General features: G+C 31.0%; 2 protein-coding genes and 1 pseudogene across 2 annotated transcripts; 2 read left to right on the top strand and 1 right to left on the bottom strand.

Moving 5' to 3' along the window:
- Positions 1-360: 360 nt before the first annotated feature.
- Positions 361-5,010, top strand: LOC130942033 (calcium-dependent protein kinase 2-like). The gene is made up of 8 exons (XM_057870708.1): positions 361-1,645; positions 2,479-2,622; positions 2,748-2,900; positions 3,038-3,153; positions 3,498-3,665; positions 3,755-3,882; positions 4,200-4,299; positions 4,707-5,010. Exons 1-8 carry the CDS (start codon positions 856-858, stop codon positions 4,779-4,781), a joined length of 1,674 nt encoding a protein of 557 aa, XP_057726691.1. The 5' UTR covers positions 361-855; the 3' UTR covers positions 4,782-5,010.
- Positions 5,011-6,926: 1,916 nt separating this feature from the next.
- LOC130942034 (calcium-dependent protein kinase 2-like) lies at positions 6,927-9,627 on the top strand (annotated as a pseudogene).
- A 382-nt stretch (positions 9,628-10,009) lies between these two features.
- Positions 10,010-13,478, bottom strand: LOC130942258 (AUGMIN subunit 4-like). The gene is made up of 13 exons (XM_057870979.1): positions 13,359-13,478; positions 13,234-13,281; positions 12,981-13,100; positions 12,295-12,645; positions 12,103-12,208; positions 11,945-11,993; positions 11,650-11,743; positions 11,427-11,498; positions 11,295-11,353; positions 10,967-11,035; positions 10,829-10,880; positions 10,428-10,505; positions 10,010-10,225 (listed from the first exon to the last, which is right to left on the bottom strand). The coding sequence occupies exons 1-13, from the start codon at positions 13,476-13,478 to the stop codon at positions 10,160-10,162; spliced, it is 1,284 nt and encodes a 427-aa protein (XP_057726962.1). The 3' UTR covers positions 10,010-10,159.
- Positions 13,479-17,070: the final 3,592 nt, after the last annotated feature.

Below are 17,070 nucleotides of genomic sequence, written 5' to 3'. Positions count from 1 at the left end.
TCTAAGACTTTCTACTTACTTCAAAATATTATTGTAATAATGCTTATTGATAAAAAAAAATTATGATCAAACCTTGACTAAAAAGGGTTTAGTACATATAATTACCATTTATATAAAATCGAATAGTTCCAAATTGTATCATTTCACTTTCATTTATAAATCAATATTCTTATGTTATATAATATATCATTCATTATTAAAAATTAAAACAGACAATCAAACGTGATCATTACCTAATAAAATGTACTTATGTCTTTTTTTTTAAATAATAATAAAAAAAACATTAATGGGCTTGAAAACATGGGTGAAAGCAAAACACCAAAGTGGTTCATGTTGTCTCCATCTGTCTCTGATTCGGTCCTTTGGGTGTGTTTGTAACTCTTACAAGGAACCTTCTTTCTCTATCTAAATTCTAAAGTTCTAACCTTTGTTCTGGTCGCACCATTTAACACTTCAAATCAAACTTCTCACTAATACAAATCCAAATCCAAATTCAATAGTTGACCAGCTTGTCCCTTATTCCCATCCAACTTTTCACAAAAACCCAGATTCTCTGATCCATTTTCTCATATACCCTTTTGCATAGTATTATCAAAGTTTCAGACTTTGCTTAATTTTTCTGCATATTCTTCTCTTTTCCTTATCTGGGGTCTCTTCTATTATCTTCACTTTCAAGGTTCCTGATCCAATTCCAAAGCTTTATTATTATATTCATTAACATCTGTTTGTATAGTCTTGTTGAATTCTCATCTGGCTTTTTTTTATATGCGTTGACTGATCAGCTTCAAGTATTGTATTGGTGGTGTTTGTTGAATTGTCTGAACCATCTTTACTTTCTGTTTCTGTGACACAATCATGGGTGGTTGTTTGAGTAAAAAAGGATCAGAACATGAATACAATGGTTACAGACATGGACATGAACCCTATGTGAACCAATCAAAGAACCCTCCTCCACCCCCACATCATCATCATCATCATCATCATCAACAACAACAGCAACAACAACAACAGCAACAGCAACAACAACAACAACAACAGCGGCAACCTTACAATATACCTGAGAAACCTGCTGCACCTCAAGCCAATTGGAACAAGAACACTGTTCCTGTTCCAAGTCCAAAACCTGTTATCAGGTCAGATACAATTCTTGGGAAGCCATTAGAGGATGTTAGGCAATACTATACCCTTGGAAAAGAATTGGGGAGAGGCCAATTTGGTGTGACATATCTCTGCACTGAGAATTCAAGTGGCCTGCAATATGCTTGTAAATCGATCTCAAAGAGGAAGCTTGTTAGCAAATCTGATAAGGAGGATATAAAAAGGGAGATTCATATTATGCAGCATTTGAGTGGACAAGCAAACATTGTTGAATTCAAAGGTGCTTATGAGGACAAGCATTCAGTTCATGTTGTCATGGAGTTGTGTGCAGGTGGTGAGCTTTTTGATAGGATCATTGCAAAGGGACATTACAGTGAAAGAGCTGCAGCTTCAATATGCAGACAGATTGTGAATGTTGTTCATATTTGCCATTTCATGGGTGTGATGCATAGGGATCTTAAGCCAGAGAATTTCTTGTTGTCCGGTAAGGATGACAAGGCACTTCTCAAGGCCACGGATTTCGGTCTGTCGGTATTCATTGATGAAGGTAAAAAATTTTATCCTTTTCACACATTGGTTCTTTGAAATTTTTAGGTTCATAAGTTTAATCATGAAAAAAGAGTGAACTGTTCTACCATACTCATGTACTGTTCTGTAATTGTGTGTCTGAAACTTATCTGATGATTTTCCTTGCTGTGGGAGTGGGAAATTTTTGTAAATTGTTCAACCTTCCAGATCAAAAATTAACCGGGATTGTTTCTGTCAATTTGTTGCCAAAACTTGTCATTAATAGTCCTGAATCTCCTGATTTGTTACACTTCTTTGCTGTCCAATTTATGCTAAGATTTGCATATATGTTTCTTTAAATATGGACATGTAAATTAATTAACTTTGAATATATATTAGGATGAATATTTAAGACTTTGTGAGGATATCAACTTTTTCCTTTGGCTTCCGTAGCACTTTTGCACGGTAGACATGGTATAAAGTAGAATTAAAGTATGATAGCACATAAAGTATTGATGTGGTCCTTCATGGTGACTTCACTTGATTGATCAAGTTGACCAGATTCTATTTTTTGATTTGCATTCTATCCTTAGGTTTCACGAGGTTCCTGAACTCAAGATGATTAGCAAATGTTAATATCTTGTGCATAATTTCATTTTTTTTTCAAATGACAAGTTTCTTACTTATTTTAGTTCCATCATAATCCACCAATATCTGTTCAGATATAATCTTTCTGCAAGAATGTGATTCACCTTGTTTTTATACTTTCTCATATTTTTAAAGCTGGACTTGTTTTTTCTGATAAGATAGTAAGATTTTTCCACCTTGAAAATGGAATATATATTAATTATCTTTCTAACTAATTCTTTCTAGGCAAGGTGTATCGTGACATAGTTGGGAGCGCTTATTATGTTGCCCCGGAAGTTCTACGTCGTAGATATGGAAAGGAAATAGATGTATGGAGTGCAGGAGTTATATTATATATCTTACTCAGTGGTGTGCCTCCATTCTGGGCAGGTAAAATGCGACTTCGATATTAATAACAGGATAATAATCTCGTGTTAGAGCCTATCATTTTCTTTTCCCCTGTTCTTCATTACAAATTGAGCTTGATGACTTTGTTTCATTAAAATGTTATGTAGAGACGGAAAAGGGAATATTTGATGCCATATTGGAAGGCCATATTGATTTCGAAAGCGCCCCATGGCCAAGCATATCAAATAGTGCTAAGGACCTCGTTCGTAAGATGCTTACACAGGAGCCAAAGAAACGCATCACTTCGGCTCAAGTTCTTGGTAGGTTAACCTTGTTTCCGATTCCTATTGCTGATGATTGAATGTATAAGTTGTAGCATCATCCTTAAGAATCTTCTCGGTTGAAGTATTTTTAATTTTTTCTTCTAATTGAGTCCATGTATTGTATGAATGGTTAGAGCACCCATGGATTAGAGAAGATGGAAATGCTTCTGACAAGCCAATAGACAGTGCAGTCCTTTCCAGAATGAAGCAATTTAGAGCAATGAATAAACTAAAGAAACTTGCACTTAAGGTAAGTATTTTAATTGTTCTTTGATTCTTATTGTATTCAGTGGCATACTTAGTACCCCTAATTAGAAATTATTGGGAAAAAAAAAAGAAAATAAGAAATGGAAACAGAAAATATGATTTTGTTGTTTTCAATTTTTTTTTCACAATTCTAAAAGTAGAAAATGCTGAAAATGAAATCAGAAGTCGAACGGCCTGTAATGGTTAAACATTGAGAAATATAAAACATATCATTCTAGTGTTCTTGTTATGACATCATCTCCCATCACTCTTTCTAAACTATAGTATAGAGGTATGTAAGTCTAAGTTGGGAATGATAAAACTGATTAGATTTTGATACAATTTTAGGTCATAGCTGAAAATCTTTCTGAAGAAGAGATCCAAGGTTTAAAGTCAATGTTTACAAATATTGACACTGACAATAGCGGTTCAATCACATATGAGGAACTAAGGGCTGGATTGCAACGACTTGGATCGAAACTCACTGAAGCCGAAGTGCGGCAGTTGATGGATGCTGTCAGTAATTCACAATGTTTATTATTATTATTGTTGTTGTTTTGTTTCTTTTGAATCTTCTAAGCTTACGTTCTTATTCCTTAAACCAGGCTGATGTGGATGGAAACGGCACGATCGACTACATAGAATTCATCACTGCTACAATGCATAGACATAGGTTAGAAAGAGATGAGCATCTCTACAAGGCCTTCCAATATTTTGATAAAGACAACAGTGGGTTAGTCCTTCTATCTTGATTTTAACTTTGAATGTTAGATGTATGACACTGTCAATGAAGTTTCATGTGCATTTCTATATTTTTAAGTAAGGTAAAATTAACAGTGTGTTTCTTTTTTATTATTTTACCAAATTTATATGTTATGGACTTATGGTAATTGGTAAGGCCGTGTTGTATCTTGTAATTTCTAAATTTTGTCGGATCTCTGAATCCGTATCGTGTTGTGTTTGTGTCACGTAGCAGTATTTGTGCTTCATATGAAGTATCAATTGATGAATATTCCAAACTTGATTGCATTTTCTTTAATATTGACTCAGGTTTATTACAAGAGATGAACTAGAATCAGCCATGAAAGAATATGGTATGGGTGATGAAGCCACAATCAGGGAAATCATATCTGAAGTTGATACAGATAATGTAAGCCTATTTTCTTATTGAGTTGCTACAAGTTTCTAATTTAATTCCATCCTCCAATTCATAATAAATAACAGACAGTTGGTCGAGTAGTTAGTTCACTTGTTCGCTTAAGCAAGTGTCCGGGTTTCGAATCTTACCTTGTGCAGCAGCAACCCAGTAGCCAAGGACAAACTCTTAAATGAAGCCTAGATTTGCGAAGGATTAATCCTTAGTCTATCAGATTTGGGGATACCGTCAGCAATCAAAAAAATAAATAAACAGACAATTCGGACGAAGTAGATGATGTGGATATATTTTAATGTATCACTTTGTCGAAATTGGCGAATAATTTTGAAAAGGAGGGAGTAGTTTTTTTTTTATATTTTAGTTACATTATTAATAGATTAATCTTTTATTTTATTTTTCAGGATGGAAGAATCAACTATGAAGAATTTTGTACAATGATGAGGAGTGGAACAACTCATCAAGGCAAACTATTCTAAATGAAATAATTTCACTAGTTTTGAGAGTCTGCAGCTGCTAGGACCCCTCTAGTGAAAAGGCATCATGTACTTATAATGTTCTTAGAAGGTTTCCAATATTTAATAAAAATAAATAATATTATCTAACAGGGCATGTAAAGATTATAAATTTTAGATTTGTTTTTGAGTTTCAAAATTTCAATGTCCTGAGTGACTGATATCAACTTTCTTTGGTTTCTTTTTTTTTTTCCCTCTCCACTTTAAAACATTATTTTTTAATCTCTCATGTAATTTGTTGCTTGTTGTGACTTCTAAAGTCAGCTGAAATAAAATTTTGTTGAATCATAAAATTTTATCTAATGTTTATAGCATGGATAAAAAAGATAAAATAAAATCTTTTGATATTAATATTTAGCCATAATATTAGAAATCCAACTAATAAGATTTGAGAAACAATTGTTGTCTCTCTTATGAGTTACTTATTTTAATTATTTATTTTTGGGATTCAAAAATTAAGACCATTTAAGGGACTAATTTTGAATAAAAAGTCAAGTTAGACATATCGCGATTTCATTATTTTCCGATATTTTAGTTAAACAAAAATAAGACGCGTTAACTATTTATAATGAATTTGAAAATGAAATTGAAAATGAAAATGTTTGTTGGAACAGTTGGTGTTGAATCTATTTATAATAGGTTGATTTTGAAGACCCTATTTTACTATATTCAGAGATTGAAACCTATATATTTCCTAATGTAGTCACATTTTCTTATTGTGGAAGTTGTCATTCTCTTGTTCACTTGCCTTTTATATTGCATAAAGTCACATTTTCTATCTCCTTTTACATTTCAATCAATTTTCAAAGTCTGCATTTGTTTATTGAGAGTTCAAAATTGATCATTGGTAATCAAATACAAGTTAGAGAAACATTTAAAGGTCTACATTGAAGGTTAGTTCCTTTTGAGTCATGAAAATGTTACCATTAGTTTAATATATATATACATAGTTTTTTTTATCAACTATATCTCATGTTCTTTTTCTGTTCTTTTTTATTTTTTTTTTTCAATTGATTTAGTTCTCATGGGTTCTTATCATTTCATTGTTATGGATTCTAGTTGATAGTCTTGATTAAAAATAAATAAATAAATGAAAAACTAGTTGAAAATTGTTACATGACATTTGTATCAATGAGAAATAAATTGTTCTCCTTATTCATATGATATGGTTAGTATTTATGTTTAATGACATTATTAATTCATTTTGTAACTGATTGAATGTTATGAAATGAAAAATTTGAAAAGCACAAATAACCCAACATTATTAACACTATAAGAAATAATTTCATATATTGAATCCAATTCATTAGTAAGACTTAGGAGACAACGAAGACAAAAATGGAAAATAGAAAATGCTGTCACTAGTTAAATATGTATATTGTTTTAACTGGAAATTACAAATACATAATCTATAAATAAACCAACTAAAACTAGTTATTTGAATTAATTCTTTTCTTTCATTAAATAATATATGTCCACAATTATTGTTATTTGACAGCTCTATTAAGGAGGTATTAACTAATTTTTTTTCCTCCATAATTTCAATCCTACTTCTATTGTCTTATTTAGTTGTAATGATTATTTTACAATGGTTCTCTGTATTGATGTATAAATAATACTTTCCATATATTAATAATATTTCTAGACTCATAATCCAAATCTTAATTTAACATTTATTTTTGGAAATATTATGTAGGACAAAATAGCTTTTATGTTATAACTAAGTTTTCTAAGATAGTAATTAAGTTATTATCAAATTAGTCTCATAGTTACAAATTCTTTGCAGCTATAATTGTTGTGTGGCAAATCACGGTCCATAATCTCAACATTCTCAAGTATATGGGTGCTTGTATAAGTAAAAGCCAAAGTTCAAAAGAAAAAGCAAAAGCACATGCACCCTACCCATTTGATGAAAGTTCTGAATCAATTCTTGGGATACCATTTGAACACATTGGTAAGTTCTATACTTTTGGGAAGGAATTAGGGAGGGGCAATTGTGGTGTGACACATTTGTGCATTGAGAGATCAAGTGGATTGCAATATGCATGCAAATCAATCTCAAAGAAGAAGCTTCTAAGCAGAGGTGGTGATTATAAGGATGCCTTAAAGAAGGAGATCCAAGTTATGATGCATTTGAGTGGCCAACCAAATGTTGTTGAGTTCAAAAGTGTTTTTGAGGATTCTCTTTATGTTCATATTGTTATGGAGCTATGTTCAGGTGGCCATCTTCTCCATAGGATTATGCAAAAGGGTCATTACAATGAAAGAGATGCTGCTTCATTGTGTAGAGAAATTGTTACCATTGTTCATCAATGCCATTTCATGGGTGTTATGCATAGGGACCTCAAACCAGAGAATCTCATGTTTTCTACTAGGGGTGAAGATGCAATTCTTAAGGCCATTGATTTTGGCCATGCCTCTTTCATTGAACAAGGTAAGAATTGATCTTTTGTTTGGTTTTTCAGTCTATTTGGTTAAATAATGAAAAGAATAATGTTATTTGAACATCTAAAAATAAATGTTTATAAGATACCGAACAAAATAGGATAGAAAACAAGAATTAGAGTCTAGTAAAAAGGACGGCACTAAAACCTAAAGACGATGCAATGAATGTTTAATGTTTTTCAAGATTCTGTAAAGAAAAAAGTGAAAACGATCAATGAAAACAAAAAACATGATAAGAGTATCTTCTTGAACTTGGAATATGTAATAAACTTTCATTGATTAATTCATACAGGAGAGAAATATGCTGATGTTCTTGGGAGTCCATACTATATTGCTCCAGAAGTTCTAAAAGGCAAACATGGAAAGGAAGCAGATATATGGAGTGCAGGAGTTATATTGTATGCCTTACTCAGTGGTATGCCTCCATTTTGGGCAGGTAAAGTTTGACTTTGACTTTGACTTTCACATTAGGAATCATCACCTTGTATTAGAGCCTAACACTTGAACTTTTCTCTGTTGCATTCTAGACTTGAATAACTTTTCCATTTACACAAAATCTGTGCTGCAGAGAAAGAAGAGGGAATATTTAGAGCTATACTACTAGGTCGTATCGATTTTGAAAGTCATCCATGGCCAAGAATATCAAAGGATGCTAAAGACCTTGTGTCTAAGATGCTAACACTTGATCCAGAGAAACGCATTACATCTGCTGAGGTGCTAGGTATGTAATTTTTAGCATATATAAGCATTATTTTATAATTTGAATTTTATTATAAAGACTCCGTTTGGTAACTATTTTAGAAAGAACATGATCGATATACACAACTATTCTGTCCTGTCTCTGTCTTTTATTTTTATATTTGTATTATCTATCGTCACAAGACTCTTGCGAAACATAAACTAAGGGTGTTTTAGTTGGACATTCCTATTTGTGGATACTAATTTACGCTCAAAAATCACTTATATAGAATGGTTTTAGCATGATTAAGGACTTAATTTCCCATTTAGTGTATTTAATTTCTCTACTAATTAAATCATTTGAATTGTATGACTTGTAGAGCACAAGTGGATTAAAGAAAATGTGAAGGCTTCTTCTCATCACAAGCCAATGGACAATGCAATCCTTTCCAGAATGAATGCATTCAGAGAAATGAATATGCTAAAGAAACTTTCCCTCAAAGTATGTTGTTCAACCAAACAAACTGCATGAAGAAACCACCATATTCTTTATTGCCTAAGAGTTAGTTAACTCCTTTTATTGTTTATTTTCTAATAATCGTAGGTTATTGCGCAAAATCTTTCTAAAGAAGAGGTCCGAGGTTTGAAGACAATGTTTGCAAATATGGACACTGATAATGATGGTGCAATCACCACTGAAGAACTGAAGACAGGAATGCAAAAACTTGGTTCAAAGCTTACTGATTCCGAAGCGAAGCAGATTATGGATGCTGTAAGTGTTGCAACCTATTATCATTGACTTAGTATCATTTATTATTATAATCTGTTTATCTTCATTTTTTATATATGTCTTCAAAATCTTTAATTACATTTTATTGTCAAATCTTAGGTTGATATGGATAGAAATGGCACTTTTGACTGCCTAGAGTTCATCACTGCTGCAATGCACAGGCATAGATTAAAAAGAGATCAAAATCTTTACAAGGCCTTCCAATATTTTAATATAGACAAGAGTGGGTAAGATTTCTACATTAATTTCTTTTCCAATAATATATAACACATGAATAATAATTTTAGTTTGATTTTACAGTTACATATTTTGGATTTTTGCTTTTTTGGCTTCAGAAACATGCAAGTATTTCTCCAAATTGACATATTTACTCTGGTTCATTACAGGTTTATTACAAGAGATAATCTGAACACACTCATGGCAGAATTTGGTGCCAATGATGAAGTCACAATCAATGAAATAATCTCTCAAATTGATACAGATAATGTATGCATATTTTATCTTTTTGTATTGAGCTGCCATAAGATTCTATTATAGTTCCTCAGCTTATACTAAACTCAATATTATTAATCTTGTGGTATCACAGGATGGTAGAATAAGCTATGAAGAATTTTGTACAATGATGAGCTGTTAGAGTGGCCAAAATGAAGATGCAAATAATCATACTCGTATAGACACCCAAAAAAAAAAATTCATACTCGTATCGACAGAATAAGGAATAATGATTTTGGAATAGAAAGTTGGAGTAGCACCCATTGTTAAAAAGATGGTGAAATCTCATCTAAGGTGGTTTGGATATGTGGAGAAAGCTAGAACGATCTTTGTATGATCAATTTTACTACAGACATGATATATGATACAGCACAATAACATCATTTGATCCATATGACCGACTCCACCCAGTGGGATAAGATTTTGTTGTTGATGATGAGCAGTTAGAGTAACCTAGCAAGAAGGCAATGCCTATTCTAAATCACAGAATATCTCTGCACAGAAAATTTGTTACATCCAATTGTTTGGTTTCTTCATTCACTTTTATTGGAATGTAATTTCAACATTGTATTAGAAAGAAGTTAATGTTTAAAAAGTTCCCCTTAGAAAAATACTTCTAATAAAGAATAGCCTAATGAAATAATGTTTAAACTTTAAACTTTAAAGGCAAAAAACAAAGAATAGTCACACTATAATTTATTAAAAAGGACTTCATTTTCTATTACTTATGATATGAAATTCATCCTCATATAATAGAAAAGAAAATAACGGATCATTTGCCAAGGTTGCAATATAAACTATAAAAGGTTTACTAAAGCTCAAAAAAATCTTAACTACAACATATATTTTGCTTCCCCTCATTTAGCAAAATCATGAGGCTGGAACACTTAATTTTTTCACAAGCTTCGTTACTAAACTCTTATACTCTATGCTTTGGTTATCTAGCAAATGATTTCAGATCCATCTCAACTTGTTGAATTGTCCATTGCATATTTTCCAATTTCTGCAAAACATCATCAATATAAGGAATAAATAATAATTCAACAAAGCCAAATACTTGAGAAAGTTCATATGCTAGGTGGTTTATCCCATACCAGAGTTTCAAAGCCAACTTCAAAAAATAAATAAATAAATAAAGAGAAAACTAACATTGCATTTACAAACGGCCTAAAAGGCCTAAAAACTAAGGAAAGAAATATAATCACCTCTAAAATATCCTCATACTCCCTTGCCATGTCCTCAAATTCATCATCAAGACCTTGGTATTCCATCAGGCGAGTAAACTGTTAAAAAGGTTGAAATATAAAAACTAAAACATTATCACAACCATAAATATAACCATATAAGTATTACACATTTGCACTTGATGTAACTGGAACAAGAGCCACATTCTGAAATTGCTTCGAAGCTAGAGACGAAATTGGATCATGTCTCATGTAACAGATACAATGTCAGTTGTCAACCTTGTCATTGCCTTAGCTTTTTCAAAATATAATACTAGAAGTAGAAGATGAAGATGATTATTGCTCAATCTTTTCTTGTGTTACTATCATAATAACTAATCACTGAAATACCAAGACATGCATGAGTAAACATAAAAACATACCGCTTTATTATAAGTATCAGAAGCTTCTTTAGTAGCCTCAACAATATATTCCCTAAGAACAAAACGGGTAAGGAAAAAACAAAGCTAAATTAAAACTAAAACAGATCTACTTACAAACTTAGGATTCAATGGTTGTACCTTATCTTATATAGGGCAGGTACGGTTTCTTCATTGTAAGTCTTATAAAGGAAAAAATGCTCTAGGACCCTGACATGCAATGGAAAACATGAATTTTATCAGATAATGTCACCTGGAAAAAACTTAAAGATGCTGCTAAAAAGATAATTTGAAGTAGATATACGATGCATATGACGTAAACCAACCGATGTTTGGAATTCATAAATTTGTTATAATTTCAGCCATATAGAGAGAATCATATTTAAAATAAAATAAAATACAGATATGATTTGAATTTTAATTATTAAGAAACATTAATCATAGCAAAGGTAACAGATAAAAAACCAACTTCAATTTTGCATCCATTGCCTCACATCTTTGACAGAGCCATGACTTCTTCACTTCATCCTAACAAATACATCGGGGGTAAGTCGAGAATATGCAGCCTTAGCAATTATAATGGAATTTGTTAAATACTCACATAATCATGTTGATGTCCCAACTTAAAATTATTAAATAGTTCAATAATCACCCCAAGTATCTGCTCCAGGACCTATTAAAACAGGTTTTAGTACGTAAAATTGTGAAGATGATGCAAGAGATGGAAAAGAATGTAAATTGCAATGCCTCAACTTGCATACACAGAAAAAAAAAAGTGTGCAATTTCGTAGGGAGGTGATTATACTCAGTGTCTATGCATGTACATTATAGTATTCAGCAAACTTTCTATATGCAGAATAAAGGTTCTCTCGCAATGCTGTTTCTTCTCTTTCAATCTGCTCAATCATTGACTTCACCCTGTTTAGATTGAGACACTGCAGTTAATAGCTATGTATTCAAAAGTCAAAACTATTAGAACTGGAATTATCTATGCTCTTTAACTCTACTTCATATTACAAAAACATGAATATTTGCTCTATGACATGACAATTTTCCATGTTACAAGTGAATAAGAACTTTCAAACAATTAAAGATTACGTTACTGGAATTAGCTCATACCTTTCTGCAAGCAAAGAACTCGTTCTTAGACTTGGAGATGAAAAAGAATCTAGATCAAGAACCAAGGAATCAGTTAGCAAATATTACAAATGATAAACCAAGGTAAAGAATCAGCATCACACAGTTAATTAGAATAATAATATGCAGATTACACTTACTATTTTCGTCGACATCCAATACAAAGGCACTTAATAGCATATCACATTTCAATTTCAGGCGATCGTCTATCTCACGGGAAAGAGACTTGCAGTATTCTCTCATATCCTAAAGATTTTTGATTTTCTTTCTTTAGGTTTCAATGATGAAAGTACACATTTCAATTCAAATTTAAAATTATGCTAAAAGTATACCCCAGATGATGGTGTTTTTTGAATTTGACTTTGCCACAAATAAGCAGGTGTAATTCCCAAAAAGCGATCAGGGACACCAAAAATTCCTGGTTCCGCCGAATCTACTACGCCAGAGAATGCAGAATTAACCCCACTGATGGAGCTTCTTGGAGTAGCATAATTTGCAGCATTGCTTGAATAGATGGTGGCACTGGGACTGGAACTGTTACTATCAATGAAGCTTCTAGACACCACACTCAACTTCTCAATATCTTCATGCTCATGAAGTTTCCCATCTTCAGCAATAAGTGGAAGTCTCAATCTTTGAGCCGCCTCGGCCACAGCCATCCGATGCTCTAAAGTCTTATGCACCTAACAGAATGAGAAAATGTAATTTTTGTTTATGTCAATCAACCTAAGCCATAACCAACAACCATATGTAAACACATAATGCAAATCCTTACATAGTAATGTACCAAAGATTATAACCAACAAAAAGGAAAAGAAGTTAGCAGGATAACAAATACGAAACCCTATCATGCTACGTGTATACTAAAAATCAGCTACCAAATCAGCCACTTAATACATATTGGAATATAAAATACACACTGAAAATTATTTAAACAACACATGTATTTATTCAAAAATACATAATGGCTAATTTGGTAACTGATTTTTGGTGAGTACATAGCATTTTTGTACAAAACCTGAGAAGAGTTCATCGTTCCAAGTGGCGAATGAAGACCACCAGAAGAATCGGTTATTCCGCCGGAGCTCGATGATTCATGATACTCTTCCACCATTGCAACCACCTCGGAGTATATTGCCTTCAATCAATGCAATTCACCACATGGATACATAAACAATCACACAATAAAATTGTTCTTAAACTAAGCATGCCATGCAATTAATCAAATCAATAGTTTCATGTCCATGAACAAGGTGATTGTAACTTTGTACCATGGCTTCCAGGTAGCGTATTCTCTCCCTGCACATTTCCTCTCTTGCCTGCGTAGAATTCAATTAATGAGAATCAAAATTGAATTCAATGAACACATAATTTGAAGGAGAATTGTTATTATTACAAGGTGGAGATCGTTGTAAACATTGATGGACATGAGAGATCCATCGGGTGCCATGCAGTAACGCTCCAGCTGATCAATAACATGTCTCAATTCGCTTGGTACGTTTTGTCCCTTCACCATTTCTTCTTCTTCTTCTTTTTATTTCAAGAGTTAGACGTCACTCTCTCAAATCTCAATCAAGCTTCCATCGCCAACTTCCAATAAAAAATTCAGATAAAATAAAGAATTTAAGCGTGCAACCAATTATATACGGCCACATTACAAAAATAAATATATTTTATATTTGAATGGTAATAAAAAAAAACGGATATAATTGTATGATTATGTAAAATACGCATCAAATACATTTGTCAGCTTCACAAATTTTTTTTGCCCTAAAATGTTTTTGTTTTTTTTGGGTAAACTACCAAAAATTAACTCGAATAATTTTGACACTGACAAAAATGCACCTGAATTTTGCTATCAACAAAAATGTCCTCAAATAATTTTAAAAAATGACAAAAATATTCAACATTAAATATACATTTTTTAAAAAATACTTTAGAAGTTAAATTTTGATGTGATTTTTTACGAGCATGATTAGAAAAATGAAATATTATTATTTTAGCAAAAAATCACCAAATTTTAAGAATAATAATATCTCATTTTTTTAATCATGTTTGTAAAAATTTGTATCAAAATTCAATGTCTAAATTATTTTTTAAGAAATATATATTTAATGTTGGATATTTTTGTCGTATTTTAAAATTATTTGAGACTATTTTTGTCATCAACGTTGATTTATTCGAATGTTTTTTTAGTGGTTTACCCATTCTTTTTCTTGGACTATTTTTGTAATATCAATATATACCTTTTGTTTTTTAAGAAACTTTTTTTTGTTTTGCACCAAATATTACCATATATTAAGACAAAAACATTATAATCGGTGAATTCATCTAGGAAAAAGGTTTAATTGCTATAAATAACTGTGCAATTTAATTAGATATTTGTATATGTAAAATTTTATAGTTAAATTAGTTAACATAATGTAATACTGCATGAATTAATATCTCTATAAAGTCTATTTTGAGTTTGATAAAAATTAAATAGAAAGAAATAGTGTATAATTTTCTTTCCCACCAAACAAAAAACAGTATCCAATATAATTTCATAATGAATGAGACATTACCAACTTTTATAAGATTCTATCTGCATAATAGATATGCACTAAATAAACCACCAAAATTGGCTCCCTATACTTTTTTTTATTGTAATCCCAAAATTTTTTCAACTCTATTATTTTTCATATCTATATTTCTAAAAATGCGGCTTGATAAACATAAAGGCTGTATTTGTGTTTGGAGACAAGACATAACATGACATGACATGACATTAAAATAAAAATAATAAAACAGAAATATTAAAAATTATTTTTTGTGTATTATGTTTAGATACGATAGACAAGATACTAATGTAATATCCTGTATTATGTTTGAATAGATATGGACAAAACTAAAATATTATGCGAAATGACTAAAATAGCCATGTGATTCCAAATTTTTTACATCAAGTACAAATTAATTTAATAAAAATAATAATATATAGAAGTACAGAAAATTACAAAAAAGAATTGGCCTATAAATAAATAAGATAAAAATGGTATTAAAGTAGCAAAATTAAGAATAAATAAAATAACATAGAGTAGAAAAGTGAATTAAGTCTCCATTAATACAGCATGCCTAGGGGTGGCAAAACGGGTTGAACCCGTCCGGTCGACTCGCTAAACCCACCAAAGCGGGTCGGACTAGGATTTGGGGCCCGCCAAATTGGCGGGTTTTGGCGGGACGAGGCGGACCGATCCGCCGGGCCGAATATTTTTATTTTTCTTTTTTCTATTAAATAAAAGAGTGATTACTGTTATAAAATTAATAATTATAAAATTTTCAAACACTTTTTTTTGTTTTTATTTTTATTCTTCTTTTAGTTATTAACTTTATTTATTTTATTTTACAATTTCGTATATTTGCTCAAATTATGTGACTTATTTTTTAAAATAAAGATGATTCTATTGACAAATATTATTTTGAACAATTTTATTGAAGTTAAAAATTAAAAAAAATATAGTGAAAAAATTATATTATAATTTGACTATTTTTTATTTGTATTTGATTTTTTAATTATTATTTTTTGGTTAATTTTAATGAATTTTATTTTTTTAAAAAAAAAAAGAGTCAAGCGGGCTAGTCCGCCAACTCGCCAATCCGCCATAAAGTGGGGCAGGCTAGCATTTTGAACCCATATTAGTTGGCGGAGCGAGCCGGCCCGGTCCGTTTATGAAGCGGGTCTAGGCGGGTTGGGGCGGGGCGGTCCGCTTTGCTACCCCTAAGTATGCCATAGAGAAGAGAATGAACGATAAAAATAAATAAATTAATTATCCAGTCACGTAAAAAATTCTACCAAAAAAAGAGAGTATTTAAAAAAAAGAACGCAAAAAAAAAAGAACTACGAGATAGAGAAAAAGTTAAAATTAAAAAAAATAAGAAGAGATAATAATAAAATAATAAAAAATATTTATAGATAGAAAAAATAAATTGATAAAAAAGTTTGTCTCCACCTTTTTAAAACAATTTGACTACACATTACATTACATGCAAATCGATTTAAAACGAATAACCCCAAACATAAAACTCTACCGCCTTGAAATACCAAAATAGCTTCCATTTGATGATTTGATTAATAGACACTAAAACATGTCCAATAATTTTGTATCTTCTCACTCTACTGCCTTGAAATACCAAAATAGCTTCCATTTGATGATTTGATTAATAAACACTAAAACATGTCCAACAATCTGTATCTTCTCGCAAAATAAACATGATTTAATTATTTTTAAATACACTAAAAAAAACTTTAAAATTACGCTATAAAATACAATCCATTAAAAAATATCAACGAATAAATATAGTTTATCAAAATTACATTATAGAATACAATCTACTAAAAAATATTAACAAATAAATATAGTTTATCCGAATAATTTGTTTAAGAGATTAACAAAGAAAAAAATAACTACAATTTCTTCTCAACACTCACATTATAATCGAAATATTTAAACATTTAAAAAATAACTTATTTGAGTTAGATTCTATTATGGATTAGTGAAAAACAAGATATCAATTATACCTATATTACTATTCTCACATATCCAATTTGAGTGGGTAGAGTTGTCAATTTGATCTGCAACGGATAGAGTTTTTGTACTATCCGACCAACCTGCACCCTATATATGTATATGTTATATACTTATATAAAAATATATTTCAAGTGGATGTTGAACTAAAAATCTCTCATTAAATGCAAAAGATTTTTAATCAGTAAGAGAAGATCATTAATTAAAAATTTAATACATTTTTTAAAATAAAAATCAATTATATTTTAGATTATAATAAAGTTATATAATAATGTTGCAACGTCATGACCCTTTCCACAAATTAAGAACGAATAAGGTTAAGGTTAGGATATTATCAACTCGTAGATAAGATAGAGTTAAATTTGTATAAAAATCTCACCCCACCGATAAAGTTAGGGTTAGATTCAAATCCTACCCTACTTTATATATTATCACCCCTAATTAGGAGTGTACACGCCCGGGCTAAAGCATTTATACATACTTTCTATTGTCTTTGAGTCTCTCTAGTTTTCGGTGGAAATTTTAAGTTCTCTAACTTATTAG

This window comes from Arachis stenosperma, chromosome 7, assembly GCF_014773155.1.
Source record: "Arachis stenosperma cultivar V10309 chromosome 7, arast.V10309.gnm1.PFL2, whole genome shotgun sequence".
Lineage (NCBI taxonomy): Eukaryota > Viridiplantae > Streptophyta > Magnoliopsida > Fabales > Fabaceae > Arachis > Arachis stenosperma.
Note: the sequence above shows the minus strand (reverse complement) of the source record. Positions and strands in the feature narration are given on the sequence as shown.

Bases quoted from the DNA above. Each gene is read 5' to 3' on its own strand.
- LOC130942033 (XM_057870708.1), top strand. From the start codon at position 856: ATGGGTGGTTGTTTGAGTAAAAAAGGATCAGAACATGAATACAATGGT. The intron at 3,883-4,199 runs GTTAGTCCTTCT...ATATTGACTCAG, and splicing joins TTTGATAAAGACAACAGTGG to GTTTATTACAAGAGATGAAC. The intron at 4,300-4,706 runs GTAAGCCTATTT...TTTATTTTTCAG, and splicing joins CTGAAGTTGATACAGATAAT to GATGGAAGAATCAACTATGA.
- LOC130942258 (XM_057870979.1), bottom strand. From the start codon at position 13,478: ATGGTGAAGGGACAAAACGTACCAAGCGAATTGAGACATGTTATTGAT. The intron at 11,036-11,294 runs GTTGGTTTTTTA...ATTGCATGTCAG, and splicing joins GCAATGGATGCAAAATTGAA to GGTCCTAGAGCATTTTTTCC. The intron at 10,226-10,427 runs GTGATTATATTT...GATGTTTTGCAG, and splicing joins AGTATGAGGATATTTTAGAG to AAATTGGAAAATATGCAATG.